This window comes from Gavia stellata, chromosome 2 (assembly GCF_030936135.1).
Source record: "Gavia stellata isolate bGavSte3 chromosome 2, bGavSte3.hap2, whole genome shotgun sequence".
Lineage (NCBI taxonomy): Eukaryota > Metazoa > Chordata > Aves > Gaviiformes > Gaviidae > Gavia > Gavia stellata.
In genome coordinates this window covers 72,251,049-72,271,776 of record NC_082595.1, presented here as the reverse complement: position 1 = coordinate 72,271,776, position 20,728 = coordinate 72,251,049, and the positions used below count along the sequence as shown (strand labels likewise).

At 36.0% G+C, this 20,728-nt stretch overlaps 1 protein-coding gene across 2 annotated transcripts in view; it reads right to left on the bottom strand.

Annotated features, from left to right (window-relative positions):
- Window positions 1-20,728, bottom strand: part of RNGTT (RNA guanylyltransferase and 5'-phosphatase) — a 192,174-nt gene that overhangs the window by 47,669 nt on the left and 123,777 nt on the right. For both annotated transcript variants that reach the window (XM_059829856.1, XM_059829862.1), the window contains one exon: window positions 14,334-14,434. In XM_059829856.1, the coding sequence (XP_059685839.1) occupies window positions 14,334-14,434 (101 nt within the window). The remainder of the gene's footprint in view (window positions 1-14,333; window positions 14,435-20,728) is intronic.

The following is a 20,728-nucleotide window of genomic DNA, read 5'->3' as shown; positions in this document are numbered from 1 at the left end:
ACATTGTTCATTATAAACTCTGTGAACTTAATTCAGGTCTGATTTAAGGTAAGACAAAGTCTCTAGGGAAAAGTAGTATGTTTTCTTAGACTGATATAGCTGGGAAGAAGAAGGACTGGAGCATGCAAGTTAATCTTGAGTATGAAGAAAGACTTTGATGTCTCAAAATTTGGCTATTTTTTAAATATATATGATAAGCATAAAAACATAACATAAGCTATTGCCTTTTCCTATATACCGAGTCTTACCTTTATCTTCAAACCATCAGAGAGAGTAACTTATCAATCAGCATACAGGAATGCTATTTCAGTTATGTCATGGAAATGCTATACATTTTAACCAGGACTTTAATCACTCTGGAGTAGCAACTGACAGCAAGTGAAAAATAATCACCTTTACTGGGAAACCAACCCTGAAGACTCACATGCAAATATGGGTGACAGAAAGAAAGGAGAATGAATAAAACTTTAGCAGGAACACAAAATTGAGTCTGTCTGGGAACAGTATCACAGAAGATGAGAAGACACAGAAGAGAGAAAAGGGCAAACTGGTAGAGCACATATTCCTGTAACAGATGATGGGAAACCTACATTTTAACACATCCCTGCTGTCAAGTTTTACATCAGCGAGGAAACCCAACAACAAAGTGTCTCATATCTTCTTTTACAACCTGGTTTCTTAAGAGAAGTGCAATTTAGGAGTGGTTGAAGTTATTCCATTTACTCAGCTACTACAGATCTGTGCTCTGGATCTACCTGTCCCAACACAAGTAATGCACAGCCCCTGGGGTCGACTCTTTTCAGAGGAATTCAATTTCTTTTGGATGCTAGGCTGTAACCTTAACATTCCTCTGCTTCATTTTACATGCACAGACTAGTGACAATGGGATTACTTTTACAGTTCCTACAATTCTACATTTTTTGTCTAACATATTTAATTTGAAATTCAGAATATTGCTTTAATTTTTCACATCTGGCACTTAAACTGGAAGATGACTTATCCATGATTGATTTAAAATGCACAGAAAAAGAATTAACTCTAGGTTTACTTTATATGCACACACTTTCTTTCCTGAACCAGTAAAAGAACATCTATCAGACAACAATTAATACAAATGCTGCAAAATCAAGTTTTAATTGTTCCTTCAGAGAAATCCTTTATCTGTTTAAAAATTAAATAGACCATTCCTTTCTTTGAAGCTACTTTCAACACCGCTTTGTTATTATGGCAGAGAAAATTTATTATCAGACTGCAAACAGGCACTTCATTCAGGCATAAATCACTCAAAGCTAAGACAGAATGTAATCATTGTATTTGACATTTGAAAACTAAAAGAAAGGAAAAGAGAATTGTTTTCCTTAGGACCAGAATGCAGGAAGAAGGGTTTTTAGACAAGCTAGAGAATTGTTCATTAAGTTGTTATGAAGACACCCAGGCTAAAGAAGTCTGAGTGAGGGAAGAGGGTGCAACCTCATACTTGAGAGCTTGTGAGAGTTGCAAAATTATTTCTTACCCAACTTTCTCAAGCTTGCACACATGGCACAAACAGATTTTCTGCAATTGTCCCAATATCCCAGCCAGTTCTGTATATCCAAGCTAGGCTGTTTTCACTGCAGTTAAAACAGTGGTTATTCTCCTCACTATACGTTATTATTTCTCCATTCAACATTTTTATTCAAAACCCACCTTCGTAGAAGCTTATCAGTGGTCTTTCCTTATATAGAAGACCAGTAGGTATCTACAGCACCTCAGAGTTTGTTGGGTTTTTTTGCTGTTGCTTTGGTTTTAAGTACAGCAAACTTGAGTAGAAAGCTGCTGTAGCTACCAGTAAATAAGTAACAGACTATCTAAAATGAGGGTAGAGAAAGAGGCTCTCTAGAATTAAGGTTTCTCCCACCCCACTTAATCCCCCAACTCATCCTTTCTCACTGCTAATATCATTCCATAACTTCTGTGTTTCTAACTTTGCAGGTCCCCTTGATAATTAAACTTCAGGACGAGGCTTTGTCAAAAAAAAAAAAAAACAAAAACCAAAAAACCAAAACAAAACTAAAACACCCCAAACTGCCAACTTTTCCTGTTGACAGACTTGCTGTTTTAGAGCTTCTTCCATGCACGTTATGTCTTGCAAGAAATTCATACCAATTCAAATTCAGTGAATCAAAGGAATAATTTAGGTTGAGCAATAATAGAGATGCATCTTCTGCATTAGACAAGAGTACATAACTAGACTGCACTGTTTAAATATTCATTTGGTAAAAAACCTGCAACAGAGAAACAACTCTGTGAAGTCTACATCTATAGTATCTTTATGCTGTGGATTTCTGGATTATTTAAAAATCTTTATGTATGCAACTTTCATTTATAAAGAATCATCAGTTTCATAATATGGCTTTCAGCAACAAACACAAACATTTGGACCAAATGCTATATAAAATCCTGAGGGAAATGAATGATCCTCAGTCTATACAACAGAAAGCAACAGAACAGACAATGCTGTATAATTTCAATGTTAGTTCTTTAAAAGAAAGGCTTTTCTGTACTAGTTAGGGTTCATTCCTCTTCTTTAGGCTTGTCTAATAAACTTCCTCAACAAGGTAAGCTTTTAAGAATTTCTCCCATGCTTTTAAAGTATGGCATAGCCTGTACCAATTTATTTTTATCCAAATGAAAGTGTTTTACAAGAGTAATGCACCAGATACGCACGTTGCAACAGATGGAATACAGGTGAGCCTTTTGCCTATACAGGCTCTATCAAAGCACAAAAATTTGCCAACCAAGTAACAACAAAGAACCTTAATTTTATCCCTGGAAAAGGCAGGATACCATCTTCAGAAGACACTTAACTGAAGCTTAATACTTCTGCTGTTAAAACAAGTTGTATTTATGACCCATCTCAGCTGGAAGAAAGCATTGGCATGCCATACCATTGTCTCTTCTAAAACCAAAAAATTATTCTAGTTTATCATGATACGCAATTTGTCTTTTGAAGCACAATTTTCTTAACACACAAGTAACGTGTAAAGATTTTTATCAAAGTGAGTATTGTGCAGAAACTAAGCACAAACATCTTGCTCAGTGAGGCCTGAGAGTCATTTCTGCTTCTCTTCTTGAATGAGAGCAGAATGAACAACAGACAGTCCTGAATCAGAACTGCGTACAGATTATTATCATCAAAAATTAAGAAGTGCGAAATGTTACTAATACATTAGCTGAGAAGGGTTAACCATGCCCATAGCAAATTTTCCCTTCCAGAGGGGAGAGAATAGTTCAGAGCCTTCATTAGGAGATATCCCATTCTCTTTTGAGTCCATCTGTCCTGCCCTACTCCCTAAATCCAGTCATCGCCTACTATTGAATATCCACTTTCAAGCAGAAAGTTTTGTACTCCTGAGTAAAAAGATTAAAAACATAAGCATTTGAAATTTGATGCTTTAACATTTACCAAAAGAGTGAAGTGCTTTTATAAACATCTGTGAGAGATGATTGTATTGATATGCAGACTTGAGGGGGGGAAAAAAATAAAATAATCAAGTTCACTATCCTGTTTCATGCTCCTCATTCCATTCTTCTCTATCCTGTAATAAGAGATATACACATTATATTTCATTTATAATCCACTGATAAATATTTGCTCACAGTGCAATCTTTTAATACTTTGTGAAAAAAGGCTTTATTTTTAAGTATGAAAATAGTCAAAGATTATAGCTTTAAAAATATTTAATTGTTATAAGGGGGAAAAATGCCATCTGCTGGGTACAGCTGAGGACTGCCCTTTTCTTACTAATACACCGTGCCGCCCTGAGCGAGTTTTCTCTTCACTTCAGAATTCATTTTTCCCATCTTGAAAACCGATACAGATATATGCATTGCTTTTGGGGAGTATGTAAAAGCAGCCTCATTAAAACTGTGTAACATAAAACTTCTTACTGTCATATCTTGCAGAGATCGGGAGGTCTGACAATAGATAGAATGACTAGCATATGAATAAGGATGCTTTTAATCTCTCAAAGACGTTAGCATTGTCTCTGACCCCCCCCAATACTTTTGTATCTCCATGTATATAAATTTTACAGTTACGTAATTAAAAAATTATTCAGCTTATACATATAAAGCAAAGCAATAAAGCAGAGCAACACGCTGGCATTTGTTTCTCTATTAGTCACATACAACTTTTCTACCATTCATAAGCCAGCAATGGAACATTGGTTGGTAGAGTACAGATGCAGAACCAGTTAGTTATCTAGCTTAAAAACACGAAACTAAGGCGTTGAAAATCATATTGCTTAAGCAGGGGAAAATAACAAAGAAGAGAAGTCGAGAAGTAAGAAATATACTTATATGAAAAGAGCTAAAAATTGAAAATAGCAAAGTCTTATTTAATAAAATGGATAATCTTTAAAATTAAGAAATATGACAAAAGGAGGGTAGGGTTCCCACATGTAAACATGAGGAGGAAAAGAGGAGAGTTTTGTTTTGATTCATAACAGCCAAGGGAATTCTTTTACATTTTTGTTTGTGGTTTTGATTTTACAACATAAAGCAGCAGCTGTCACCTGTGTGTGTTTACACACACACATATGCATACAGGTGTATATATATTTATAAAGAAAAAAAATCTGATTCATTTCACATGAAGCTGAAGCAGCTTACAACCTTGGAAATCTGGGTTTCAAAGTTAAAATAAAGGCTTATATCTCACATATACAATGATGCTAAAAATGAAGTAGGTCCTGTGAATGAACATAACTTCCCTGTGTTTAAGACAAAAGCCTTGAAGTTTATTTCAGAATGGAATTCCATACAAAACCGTGTTTGTACTCCACACTCACTGTCATAAGACTGCTTTGTAAAAAGTAAGCAAGCACAGAAAGTGTATGAAAACAAGGAATTTTGGTGTTTTTAAGATCCACTAGCAGGATGACATGCTTACATCCACTGTCAGATGGAACCAAATCTCTGTTGAAAACTATTAAAGGCTTTTTACAAAGCACTAGACATTCCTTGTCAAAGTGCAGTATGCGCACAAGCTCCATACCCAGTAGTTACTGTTCTTTTTCCTGTCGCTTAGGTAAGTAACAACATGGATTCTTCATTACCATTCACTCATCAGGCCTTGATTACGCAAAATGGTCTCCCACAGACAGATACTTGCACCTATAGCCTCACTGATTTTAATGTGTTTCTCCAATAGGATAAGCATCTTTCCCCAGAAAAAAACCTACAAGCTGGGTGTTAGCCAAAAAGATGGCAAGTGTGAATTACCAAGCCTATGGCAGATCCCAATTCATTAAAATAACAGGTATTAAAATCCAATTTATTTCCTCAGAATGCAAATGTCCCTTAAAATGCTAATTTTAAAAAACTTAAAAAAAAAAAAAAAAAAAAATCAATCACCACAACTTGAATCCCTATAAAACCAGAGATTCTGGATAATTATTCTAAAAAATAATTATGTAGGTTTCTTTTGTAATGTCTCTGAGGTTGTAAGATAAGCACATGTACCAAGAGTTTCTTTTGGCTATCAAACAGGGAAGGTGAAACTGCTGATAATCTCACAGTGGTTTAGAAGCCCATGGTTGCATGCATACTATATTGATAACACTGTCATGGCAGAAATGCAAACAACCTGCATCAGGGTCATTTATTTTGTTGACATGTTTTGCTGATTCCAAAGTACTTGTGAATTCAGGAAGTCACAAAAAGCTAGGCTTCTAATTCCTAAACCAATTTCAAAACATTCTGATGGTATCAAAGCAAACTGAATGGTACTCTTGGAGCTATGACTGCCATGAATTATTTTTATCTTTAATATATTCATTATTTAGTACTTCTATCTGTTCTTTTATGATTTGTGAGTTTGGTATTATCAGAAAATTAAATAATAAAATGTTCAGAGTAAGACCGATGAAGGGTACAAAACACGTACAGTATCTCTGGCTGTCCAGTCTGTTTGTTTTGCTGTACCATGGTGACCATTTTTTGCCCCTCTTAATTTGCTTTATTCTTCTTTGAAATACACCACAGTATGCAAGGAATTCATCTGAGCTGAGGGTTTTTTCCCTTAAATACATGCTTCTTTAATTCCAAACACCATGGAAAAATACTTAGCATTCAGATCTCTAATAATTCCATACTAATGATCTTTTCCAAACATGGTTTTAAATGTACCAATCTATAAACTCAAGAAAACAGACAATAAAAATCTCATTAAGCAACAAACTAAAAAAACCCCAAACAACTGAATATTAATTCATACTGCAGGCAATTAATGCAGGAAAAAATATTCTGAATTAAGGTATCATTTATGGCATACTCACAAAATCTAGCAAATACTCTTTGTCTGAAGGAGACCAAATAGTTACCACATGCAAAAATGCATTTCAAAGAAGCTCATATCAATTTATAAAATGCATTAAAACCACTTTGAACAGGATGTTCAGGAATACTCTCTAATAAGTCCTATAACTTAAAAAGTTAATTTATACTGGTGCAAAAGAAAAATACGTTCACAATTGAATTTCAGCAAGTCTGAGAGCAGCATACTTATTGTTCAAGCTATAGCAAAAGGAAGATGAACATTTTCCCTATTTAAATTAGACAGTTTTTAAATTATGCATCTGGCAAACCTTTACAGCTTATAACAAAGAACAATGTCAAATTCCTCTTTAATAAAAATGCATGTTATTTTACTTTGCAACTCAAAAATCTTCTCTGAAAGAACAACGCCACAATTTGTAAATTAAACGTAGGTACAGTAAGTATTCTGAAAAATCTCTATATACAGTAAGGAAAGCATGAAAAAGAAAACCAGAATGTTTTAAAATATTTAGCAATTAAATGTGTAACAATTCCATATTATTTGCAAAATATTTAACATATGATCTGCAGGTAATCATAAAATAACTCTGTTTGGAAAGGACCTTTACACGTCATCTGCCTCATGCTCAAGACAGGGTCAGCTTCCAAGTTATAGCAGGTTGCTTACAGCCATATCCAGTCAACTTCTGAATACCCCCAAAGATGGAGACTCTACAACTTGCTGGCCTACTACAGTGTTTCACCTTTCTCACACACTCTCTCCTCCTGTTCTTCTACAGTTTGTGTCCTTTGCTTTTCATTCTTTCAACACACATCTCTGAACGACTTGGCTCCATCTTCGCTATAACCTGATGTTAGGAAGTAGTAAACACCAATAAAGTATTACGTAGCCTTCTCTTCCTCGGCCTAAACAAACCCAGTTCTCTCGGCCTCTCTTTGTATATCATGTTCTCCTATCCCCTCACGGTCTTGGTGGCCCTCCACTGAACTTGCTCCAGTGCATCAATGTCTTTCTCATATGGAGGAGCCCAAAACTAGACACGGCACTCCAGATGCAGTCTCACAAATGCTGAATAGAGGTGAAGAATCAGCCCCTCCACCTGCAGCCCAGTTATCAGCTGGATGTCTTTGCCACAAGGGCTAACTGCTGCCCCAATTTCAAAGCTTTGCCCTCCAGTACCCTGAGGTCCAGTTTGCTTAAGTAGTTCCTAACTTGAACTTCCTCCCCTGTTGGTAGTAATGCATTTCCCTGCACTCTGCCATGAGGTTCAGGGACCTCAGAGGCCTGAGAGTAGTCCTTGCCAGTCAAGACCAAAGCAAAGGCAGCACTGCATACCTCAGCCCTTCTTGTATCTTTTCTCATCACTGCTGCATCAGCAGCACACCATTTTCTTTAGTCTTCCTTTCGTTACCAAGGTACCTATAGAAGTCCTTCACTTATCTTCAACTCCAGCTGTGTTTTGGCTTTCCTAATTCCTTCCTTCCACACCCAAACACTATTTTTCAGTTCTCCACAAAGGCCTGTCCCTGTTTACAACTTCCATACACTTCATTGTTTGCATGAGTTGACTCAGGAATTCCCCATTCAAGCAAGCTAGCTGTCTGCTGTACCTGCGTGTCTTCCAGCACACTGGAATAGTATGTCCTTGTGCATTTTGAGGAGGCTATCCTTGAAGAACAACCAGCTCTCCAGGGCCTTGCTGTGCTTTAGGGAACTTCCCATGGAATACTACCTGCCTGCTCCTTGAAACAGTCAAAGCCAGCTTTCTTGAAGCCCAAGATAATTTCTCCACTGCCTGCTTCTCCCACTCCTCTTCTATCACCTTGCAGCTGTTTAGCTGGGGATGGCATCAGCCCTCAATCTCCATATTGACAAGTAGCAAGAAACCTAAGCTACATGGCCAAATAGGAATAAATTAGCTATCCAAATGTAAAATAGGACAGAGAAGTGCATGGGAGATAAGAAAATTTTAGAGGCATATGGTATTTGGGAGCTTTTCTTGATCTCGCTTACAGATAGAAATGGATCTTTAACAGAGAGGATAATCGTTATGATAGCTGACATGAGCAACTGGAAAGACTACTTTAAGGTAGCTAGTTCAAGAAAAAGGAACAGGGTCTATAAAATACACAAAGCTACATTTACATTCCATTTTGCAAACATATAGATAATTTTAGGATGATAGGAAGCAAAGCTTTTAAAAATCTGGATATATGAGTAGCTAGAGCAGAATAATTATCTGACAGATGGAGATTGCCCAAGGCTGCCACTTGAACATATAAAAAGATGAGGCTCAGTTCATTTTTGAAATCCAACATTAGAAATTCCAAGAGCATCCTAAGTATTAGTTGTGGAAGGTACAACATTATGTTCAGTGTACCAGAGTATAAATAGAGGTTAGATTCAAAGCCTGATGTTGAAAATAGTTTTTCAAAACTAAAGCATTACGAGAAGATTTCCAATATCCTCATAGAAGAAATATAGCATAAATACAGCATAGTACCTAGGTTAAATGTCTATCTACTAGTTTCCATCACAATGCCAATGGTGGCAGTTGCGTATGCGTATTTCTACCGCAGTAATATTTGTGCTTCCCCTTCCCGTGTCACCACACTGCTCTTTCTACACAAAGCATTCTCTCTGGATCAGTTTGCACAACCCTGCCCCTACATTTCTTCAGAACTAGTAAGACCTGCTGTGGTAACTGTTGAATGCCTGAAGGTAACAGCTAAACAAATTACTCCTTTACTTTCATTTGCAACTCTTACATACCATAAAAAGCAAGCAACTTTGAAGCACACGCTTCCTTTAACAACAGTACAGCCACAAATGCAGTTAATATATTCAAACCTGCACTCCTGCTGTCATCCCAACACTGTGCATCTTTGCATCTGTTTGCAATATCTTGTCCTTATTTGTTCCATAACTGCTGTGCAACATCATCTGCATTCTGCCTCATAACTCCACTGTACTCAATAGCAATGCAGCCCCAATCTTGACTGTGATCTCTGGAGACTAGAGGAATATGGGATTATTACTTTTATCACCAGGGTACTATTTGTAAAGCTCCCTTTCTGTGATGGATGGCACACATAAGAACAAGTTTGTGCTCTTTGATAAGGGGCATTCTGCAAACAGGTGAGAAGGCAAAGAGCTCACAGCCCCAAACCAACAATTTATGTATCACATAAAAGGGGGAATGGAAAGAGGGGAGGGAGCAACAAAACACTGGCCAAACAATCATGTCAGTTCTGCAGATCTTAGCTGATTCAATTAACTTTCGTGATTTTTCAGTCAGTTACACATTTTTTTTCAAAGCAGAAGAGTGAGGAAGACTAGCTTATAAAATAGATAAGCCACCCTGTGATAAGACAACATATATGAGAGCAAATCAAGAACATAATGGTTATTTTGAACCAATTGCAGGTTCTCCCTGTCCCCTTCAGAAGACCTTTCTAATTTACAGAAGAAAAAGGACAACATCACATCTAACAAAAGGAAAGCACTCACTTGCCTGTCGTCATGATATCTCTATCTGGTTGTTGATTTGTAATTACCAATGTATCCAAGATTTTAAGCCCCCGCTGTCAATATTTGAAGCCCCTGCTGTCCTCAAATGTATTGTACTTTATCTCCCATTTTTATTATGTGACAATGCCCAAGCTAAACAGAACTTTGCCTAAACACTTTGTTTGGTTTTTTCCCCATGTGGTCTACTTAATCATGAATATAATAAAAAAACAATATAGACTTGCTACTGACAAAGACTTCATGTCTACTTCAGATTACTAACTTTTTTTAAAGAATTCTTTCCAATACTTCAAGGTTCTATAAAAAAATTGTATTATTCTGTGATTTGAAATGGTATTGAGTTGACCCAGTAAGATACTCCTTCAAAGCCAATAAAACCAAAGCCTTGCTTGTAATTTGATTTTAGCATGTCTGATTCAGATAAAATTAACGGACTTGCACAGGCTACTTAAAAAACTGTAAAAGGAAGCATGGACATTAAGAAATTCTGGGGTTGGAAGCTACCACAAATCTGGCACTATGTAGACATTTAAGTAAGGCTCAGAGTTGGTTTGGGGGTTTTATTTTTTTAAGAAATCTTAAGAGTCAGAAAGTGCATCTCTATTGTTTTAAAAATAGTCTTCTCTGTAATATAACTGAGATATTGCACACAGCAATTAAATATCCTCCACATTCACTTCTGATAAGGTTGTTTAACTTGTAGGTCATTAGGAAATGCAGTTGATGTGCTTAAGTCCCTGTTATTTTATTTTCTATGAGTATCATCAAAATTTAGGAAAAATACAAGCTACTGTTATATGATCAAAGGGCTCCACTTCGCATTGCTGATGTGAGACCATTATCTTAGTAAACCTGAAATGACAGAGAACTGCTGGGAAGTGGGTCTACCTTTTTAAAGCACACCTAATGTGAGGGTTTTTCATTTCAACTGCTGTGTTTCACCAGAGATAAACAACAAAGTACTCTCTCATTTAGCTGATTTAGTTAAGTTGTTGTTTGTTGTTTTGGTTTTGTTTGTTTGCTTGTATTTTTTTAAATAAAAGTAACTATACTGATGTGATGAGATTGAGAGAGAGCATAAGCTGGAATTCTTGCAAACACAATATGAAAAGAGTTAATCTAACCATCATCCTGATGCTTGGACAGGCTGGACTATGACAATACACAGGGGACAATTACCGTGGCTCAGCTGATAAACTGTAACTCACTAAGGTGCAATAATGCAATTTCTTTCAAATGTGTGCACTGAACAGGAGTGTCAGGATTAGGTCACTGAGGTTACAGAAACCCTGCCTTTCTTTGGGATGTAATAGTATCTTTTTTCTTTATGTTTATTCTTTGTTATGCAGTCTTCATCTTTACAGGGAAGCTTATTCTAAAAGTACTTCCGAGATCATAAGCCCAATCCTTCTTTTTAATTCAATGGCAAAACTCCCTCTGATATCAACAGTGAAATAATTGAACCCTAGATAAAAACAATTGGTCATTCACCCGTAACTGAACTATATATCTGGGGTGAAACACAGCAGCTATTTTGCAGTTAACGTTACTGTTGCAGACTGATCTATGGATGGAAATGCACAACTGAAAACACAGGGGAATTTTAGGTAGATGGAAAATAATCATACTGACTAAAATCTGGCAAACTCCCTGGAGGTAGATCCTTTATTCATATGAAAAATGCACAAGATTGTTTACAATTGTTCAGGATCTCAATTACATATGCTATCCAAAAGACATGTCCGACAGCTGACAGTGCTCTAATCTCATCCTACTGAATAAATAATGCTCCTATATGCTTTTTTCACTATTTAAGTGAACAGGGAACTATAAATACAAGGGCCGCATGGTTGGAGTTGTGCGATACAGGTTCACCCTGTATCACTACTGGCTAGGCTGTAAACTGTGGTAAGATCACACACACTTGTAGCACAGGTTTAGATATGTCTGCATTTCAAGACTTAAAGATGAGCCTGTAAATCAGAACAGGGGACTTGGAAATTACAGACAATCCCCATTCTCATTGTTTCAAGCTGTCAAGTATTTGAGATCAATACTTTGACTTCAGCTGCTCATTTGTCAGTAAGAGATCGATACAAAGGCATACCTTCTATTTCCATAAATATTATTGCTTAACTGTACCAAAACAGCACACAAATTCTATAACAGTACTGTAACCACATCTGTATTACTCTGCTGTCAAATGCATGCCAGATTTCTTTTTAGATTACTGAAAAAGAAGAAAACTTTTTTTACCTAAAAGGTTGAAACCAATATCAATGCTTGCTTTTAATTTCAGTGAGGTGGGGGGAGGTAGGAAGCCTAACGTTGTCATGTTAGAATTGCCACTAGCAAGATATTCAGTTCATCAAAACAGAATTTTTAAGTTATATCACAAATCCACCATTTTATTATAGTAGTGCTCAGAACTCAGGAACTGCCTTTTTATGGTCTAAAATTAAAGATGCTTCTTTTAAAACTCTAGTCAACAACTTAAAATCAGTGTAATTCTGATGTTTCCTCAAATGAGTTCACATTTTACCAAGCGATAAATTGGATACTCAAATTAACAACTGACGCAGTTAAACCTGGAGTATTTCATTCATTGTTTGTGTTTAACAGGGCAGAAGCTAGTGTTTCATAGGTCATTACTTAGCATAAATACCTCTCTCCCAACAATGGCAAATTATTATTTTCCACCCAGTACTTCATTAACTTTTCTTTTTCTTGGATGAATGCACTTATGTTACTAATAGCAGTCAACTGTCATATGAGATGAAGTAAAACATATCTGGAAGAATTGTACTTTATTTATCAAATGTCAGATTTCTAGGATTATTTTTTTCTTATGCATGTAAGAGGAACATAAACATTAACATATTTAAGTATTACAGTATTTACAGACTAATTCAGAGAATTATTTCCACAATATTAGCAATACACTTATTTTCACATAGCTGGAATATGGTAGAAACTTTCTAAATGTTAGAAAGCAGTTCCACAACGGATCAGCCATTCTTTAATAACTTGCTACTAACTGCCCAACTTTTTAGAAATAGTTTTTTGCTGGCTCATATTTTATAACCTTTTCATGTTCCAATCAAATAATCTATGATGTAATATAATAAACATACCACAATAGCACTGACAGTTTTGTATTTGAAATCAGTTATAACTAAGCAAGTGAATAGTCTTTTTTTAATGTGAAATGAAAAATCTGTTGTGTTTTGCTTCTGAGTTACAGGCTACTATTGTATATTTATAAACCCCAGCAAAAGTCATAAGAATACCGTAATAAAAATAACCTTCCTATCAAATAATTTTTAATTTTATTGATTTTTTAACAGAAATCTTTCATATTACACTGTTCTGTGACTTAAAAGCCAAACAAACATGAAATGGTTGTAATGAGCTGATTCTCTGAAGTCAATCTTAAAATATTCCTGTATATTCTATGAAATAGCTGTGTTGTTACTGAGGACTTAATATTTTATTTTCAAACACAAAAATCTGAATAGGTAATTCTGACCTCATGAAATGCTCAGAAGTTAGCAGTTGAGTATATTTTGCAGAATAAATCCCATATGCTTAAGATACTCTCTATTCACCAGATATATTTATTAACATGACACGCAAATGTCTAAAAGTTAGATGGGCCATTATTAACACTCTGGAATACATAAGCAATATATGAATTAATTGTTTAATCGTATTGAGTTGCCTGTGGCACCAAGAAAAAGAAAAGCTAAATGTCAGTATTTCAAACTGTCAGCTGAAATGAGTCCCAGACGTTAAAACATTAAGCAACCTAAAAATCAATTAACTTTGTTTTAAACAAAATCTTTTCCAAGGCAAGTTTTAATCTAGTGACTCAATCTTCCCCTTCCTGGCACAACTGAACATGGAAATTGACCCTATTTAATATGTGCAGTGACTGAACTAGGCAAATAGTACATAGAATGGATGTAATGTAAAGATTTACAGTGTCTTCTGCCATTAGGACTCACTGGTTTTGATTAAGATTAGGAATACCTATTAAGTAAAAATTTCAAGTTTTGTTTTTCTCTAACAAAATGAGTGCTGTTAGCCGTTGTGCAAAATTCGAAAATGGAACAAAGCTTAGGTTGTTATTATTTTGCATAAAACCAATGTAAAATACTTATTTTATATAAGAACTGAAGCTAATACAAGCCTGCCTACTTTCTAAAGACATAAGGGGTAGTGCCAAATCCAAACAGGACTTTTTTTAGAAATTTTATTAAACTTAATTTAAGAATGAGTAAATTTACGTTATAAACATCTGCCATTGTTTTCAGTACAACACTGATTACAACAGTTTCCTGCATTTTCAATAAACAAATTCTACAGAATATAGAAAGGCTTAGCCCCAGGAAGTGTCAAGAAATATCAGAGGAGAGATTAACTGCTAAGAGACATTCACATGAGTGTTATACGTTTAAAAAGCGAAGAGATTACATACCCCTCTCCACCAATTCTTGTTATCTTTAGACGAAAATCAACGGAGTTCAGGCTGGGTGGCTTCCATTTCAAAATATCATCACATCGACCAGGCTTGTATTTCTGAAGCAAATTAAAAAGCAGTTTAATTATGCCTATTGGTTTTCACTGGTTTAAAAGTAACAATTCAGCATTTCAGACTATATTAGCTGTCTCTAATGAATTACAATACTTAGTGACTGAAAGAACGAATTCCATTATCACGGAGGTAGTTGTGCTTCACTACTTTATTTGCTGTTCCCTTTTAAAACTGCTTAGCACTATAGCCAAGCCATTGCATACAATAAAAAGCTGAGAATGGAAATAAAAATTAACATACTTCATTATCTCTGTCTGGCTAATGGAAAATTTCAAAAAAGAAAATATGACAGCACAGAAACAAATGAAAACACTGATAGGACGTACATAAAAGATACATTTAAAATAATCTCAACGTTTTTGAACAATTTTATGAACGATATTTTTGTTATCCATGCTGTTGGTTGATACAACATGAGAAAGCCAGTATTTACCACACTGCCAATTATCAGAAAGGCGCATCAGAAACATTTTCTTTCATACCAACGGAATTTAAGGTACGTAAAGATTAAAGAATATCATGACATACAGTAACATAAATAAGGGAACATCTGTTGCTTAAGAGAAAGAGTACACACTTGAACCAGAAGTTGCAAGGAAGAATTTTCTCTTAAATTAAAGCTTTGGTTTTTCATGGTCTCTTCTATCATCTGCCTCAGTTTACTAAGCTGCCATTTTGTTCATCCTCAGCTAATAGTGAGAGCCAACCTGCTAACCCTTTCCTTATTAGAATGTCTTTCATGGCAGTGGATAAAATCAGAATTAACATGAATAGGGCAAAAGTAAAATAATAATTTGGAGATGTACAGAATGAGACTTTTTAGTTATTAGATACTAATCCACAGCGAGAAAACTTATGTAATTTTACCTAAAAGAACCCCCAAGAATGTCCAGTGTCTTTTGGTAACACAATAATCACTAGCACCACAGTGCACCCATGCTGTGTTAAATATTTGCAAATGCAAAATTTACTGATGATAAACCTAACAGTTTTGGATCTAAAGTGACAAAAGCAGATAAGGAATTTTCTGGTTTCTGATGTGAGAATGGGAAGTTATTCTTTCCAAAATAAATGCATCATATCTTGCTTATCATTTCTTGATGAAAAGATGGTGTGTGACTTTTGTTAGATGGTAAGTAAAGGCAAGCTTCCCATAATTGAAACCAAAATCAGCTCCAAACATTTTTAGCCATAGTTCTGCTACCCATGACAAAAACAACCTACTAAAAGCTTCTTCCGGAATTTGAACGTGGCTTGCAAGAGTGCATTATCTCATATTTTTTGATGATGGCCCTTAGATCATTTGAGAGCAACAGCTTCAGGCGTTCTATTCTGGTTCCCGTTCAGGGCATTATAAACCCATTCCAAATATCACTATTAGAGTCATCTGCCCAACTTACTAATCATGCACGGCTCTGCATTGAATTTCTCCACAATCTTCTCCTCAACATCTGATTAAAATTCAAATTATTTATCCTTGTCCTTAGGACAACATACAAGAGCTGCTTCTGACACCCCGTATCTATGCCTGCTCCCCTTCCACATCTTTTATTTCATTCCTTCCCAGCTGTCTTCTAGTTGTAAGTTGTCCCTTGGAAAGCAACTTTCTTCAATGGTCCCTCATATCTGGAGCTCTTGCCAAATCAAATCAAACATCCTCATTTCACTCAAATCAGAAAACTAGTAAGATACAGAGTGATCGTAAAGTTAGGAAAGTATGTTTGTTTGTTTGTTTCTTCTTTTCCCATCCTATTTCCCCTTCATATGATTTCTGTGCTGTAACATCAGCAGATATTTGAAGAAAGTTGGCTGCCTGTACACCTTCCCAAAATGGGATTTAGAAAGGTATTGCTTAAGCAATTTACAAAAACGCGAAAAACTTTCAGCAGTAAAGAAATATTCCTTTAGTTGCCACCATCCTGCTATTCCCTCCCTCATTTCTCTGGCTCTTTTCCATTCACCAGAAATATCTTAACATTCCAATGATCTCATCTTTAAATTCTTACAGTAATGAAATTTATCTTGCTCCTTAGTTGTTTCCTCTACTTTCCCAAACTGAAAATCTGCTATCATGCAGTATGGTGTTAAACACATTTAAGAGCTCGTGCCATGCATACTAACAGATATTAACTAGATAAAACACAATATACAAAATATGATGCTCAGTAAAGCGTTTAATCTTTTCAGATCATCATTTTTATACATAAATTTTTATATACAGATTATGTATTTAAATATAATTTGAATAATTTACATTCAATTTTATAGAAAGTATTCATTATTTTTGTATATATTCAATTGGTTGTGTGCACTGAATGTGAGAATTATGGTAAAGGTAGATGGCATTGAAATTTCTTTTTCGGTTAACTTTTCCTGCCATTTTCTTGTACTTATACTTGATGTAGAATTTAATTCCATATTCTCTCTACATAACTTATTAATAAAATATGTCCCAGGAATAATAGGACAAAATACAATGTTCGCAAAGACATTATTTGTTGCTCTCTCTCAGCTGCTGTTTCTGATTTGGCCAGACAATTATTAGTACTAGGTATTCACTACTTCGTTCAAAGAAGAACTATGGGGAACACTTCCGTTTGTGACAAATTTCTCCACAGTCACTGGAAATTTAATTTATGAAACAACTGCTACAGCAGGTATGAAGGAACACAGGGCAGAGCTGAGTAGCTGATATTGTTGGAACAGGTGTGAATTTTGCTGTATGGAACAGAAGACTCATCTTAATGGTTGCTCTTCAGTCTTTCAGCATGACTGAGGTCTTCAACCATTCCATAAAAGTGACATTTGTCAATCATACATAAACTCTGAAATCTTGTATTAAGCCTCTGTGTGGCATGGCCTCTAATTTATTGACTTGCAATAATCTTCCGAGCAAGATTACTGGAGTGTTTACAATGATGGATTTATTAATATTTACTCAAGTAATCAATTTATTTTTAAGCGGTAGGTCATATTTGTGAGACCTTATCAGCTATTAAGACTAGACCCAGTCTAATTGACTTCAGAAAACAATCTCAGCTGGTTTAATATGTGGCTCCAAACCATCCTTTTACATATCATTCATTTAATAAGAGGCTAATAGTCTTCAAGTCAGAGGAGATTTTGTCTTTTGTACAGAAATACCAGTCTCAGTCAAAAAGCACCCAATATTTTGTGTCCAAAAGGAAAATTTGGACTACTTCTGCATTCATGAGTACTAAATATTTCCTCCCAACCATAAACAGGAGCCTTACTTTCTGGAGGAAGAGATAACAGGATTGAAACATATCCCATCTTGAAAACTGAAGACCAAGATTTCTTCTGAGCAACGTGAAAAAATTCGAAGGCCTTTAAGGGATGATCAAAGGCTTCTTTCAGGATTGCAGACTCTATCCTATTTCTATTTAGTTCTGCCTAGAACACAAACCCTGAAAATGCTAGATGTTCCTTTAGGAAATGAATTCTTATTGACACGGAAAGAATGAACCAGCCTCTCTGAGTCACGGCACTGAAATCCTGAGGAAGAGCTGCATCCAATCTATAAAGCAACCTAAGAATGGCCTCACTAGAGCTCTAGTGACCTGACTCTGACAACAGCCAATGGCATGTGCTCAAGGAAGGTGAAAAACAGGGCAATCATATATGATATTTTCTACTACTACTCTCTGAGAGACTACCCATTTTCAAGCTCAGAGACTTCCTGACGTGGATGTGATTCAAGTGTGATTCCTACGTATTCAGTGTTTTTCAGTTTCCTCTGCATGAGCTCATCTAGCTCCCCAGCAAGACCATGTAAACCTCTACCAGCTGTAAAAGCCTGCAGCACAATGTTTCACGCACAGCCTGACTACACTGCAAGAAAAACCACCACCTTTTGTTTATTTTGAACCAGCAAAGACTTGCACTCCCTAGGGTTCATATTAAGAGAGATGCTGAACAATCAAAACCCACTGCTTCTGTGCTACTCACAGTTTCATATGCTTCTATACGCATGGAAATACACTCAACTCAACTTTTACATGCGCAGTTACAAATTTTTTCTCCATGTACATTACTCTATATTTATCTACATAGAAGTTTATGTTCTGTTTTATTGCTCAGCCACCCAAACTTGTAAGGACTTACTATAATTCTCCACATTTAGCACCAGCTGATCCAGCAGGAAAATGTCAATTTATGGTTCATCCTGTTTTCCAACTTGCTTATGCACAGTACAGGTCACTTCCCTCCCTGGTGAGGACTGAATAGTACCCCATTCCTTGACTCCTACTTTTTAATCAATTACTTATCTGTGCAAGAACCTTTTCTTTCAAGTCTTACATTTGCTTTAGTTTCTTCAAGAGTTTTTTGTTAGAAACTTTGACAGAGGCTTTCCGGGAAAGTGTTAGCGGGAATACCATACAATCATACTCAAATGATTTTTGATGTCTTGCTTGGAGAGGCATAACCTTCCCTTCAAGAAGGCAGGTAATTTTCCCCAACTATATCATGTTTACCCAGGTATGAACTACTGTATTCCTTATTATAGTTTCTACTGTTTTGTCCAGTACAGACATCAAGCTTACAAGCCTTACTTCTTCCCTGATCCTCCCTGTCCCCACCCTCAGTTTTTTTAACTGGCATTGTATTTTCTACCCTCACATGTTTAGGCACCATTGTATATATTCCATGTACAATCTACTACAGGATTTTTTCAAACTCTTTTTCTAAGAGTGACAAGTTACACCCTCCTAAAAGTCAGTAAGAAACCAGCTTCACAACACACAGGAACAACTATTCCAAGATCAGTAATGAAAAGCAATGTTTTGACAGGATATATCTGCATACCTGTAATTGCACTGCTGGATCCACAATTTTGACTCAAGTTTAATTATAAAATGAGTTGGCTGGCTTGCTTGAAGGGGAGTGGGGGAGGATTTGTTCTTTAAGATGGAGTTATCTTTCTTGCCTTTACCTCTAGAACCAGGACAGTTTGAAACAAGCCTCAGCTAAACTTTTTGTCCTATTAATAAAAAAATTAAGGAAAAATTATCTCTACCACACTTCAAGTTAGCCAAAGAGATCTTGCCTAGAAAGCAATGGCAATAAAAATACACTTTTGACTATTACACTTAGTTTTTACCATTGTCAGATAACACCTTTCTCACTTCACAGCAGATTTGTTAACACTGAGCACCTGGTAGAAGTATCAGGTAATTTACCCATATCTTTCCAAAACAGTTACAAAGGCTTAGATAAGCAATCAGACTTCAAAGCTCATATCAAGAACAAGTTATACAGCCCCCAGACTTCTATGACCACGACAGACAGACATTCACAGAAATTTAGCTTAAAATGATAATTCAGCCAAAGGCCCCATTAATAATCCCCGAGAAGGAGATTCATTTTTCTAACAGGCGAGTCCATACACACCATACAGCAGTAGTAAGTTCTTGAGTTTGAATGCTAAGTGCTAAATCAATTTCTTTAAACATGAGCTGGAGCCAAACAAGAATTCTGCTTGTTAAGTATGTGAAAACTTCACCTTAGATGAATCACGGCATACTGCAGACCTGTTCTGCCTGAAGTTATTCTATATTCTAACTCCAAAGCAAAATGTGAAGCAATCTGTCTGAGATCAAACTACTCCCTAGCATTTTAAATATAGCATTCATAGCAATGATCATCTCACCACCACCCCCCGAAAAATATGCATGTACACGACTACTTCTAAAACATATCAAGTCCCGTATCATTTCAAATAGAAAGTTCATGCTTCAGTCTGAAACCTTTCAACCTAGTCTAACCACAGAAATTAGAACTTCACACCAAAAATGTACATTGACAAAGCAGAAACTATCTCAAACAGCTTTAAAGGATTGGACTAGATGACCTCCTGAAGCCTCTTCCAACCTAAATTACTCTACAAAGCTGTCATCTCTCTTTAGATGCTTGTTCTTTTAGCAGCCATATTGGGTGCACTTACACTAGCATTTTAGTTCGCAAAAACAATGTACTTTCAAAGCAACCCCCCCAGGTTGTTCCTACTTAGCACACGTTAGCTGAGATAGCTGGGCAGCTCTGGTGCACACAAATTGGATTCCATTTACAAAAAACCAAACTTGAAATTTCACTTCAGGGACACACTAATGCACTTCACCCCACAGTACAGACACTAGACTCCAATGTAAAAGCTGTACCATTGCAATGCTACCTAGCACCTACCTAGCACAGATGAACCTGAGCTGTGAAGATAGCCCACAACCTCCTGAAATGCTACTTTAAAGAAATAATGGTGT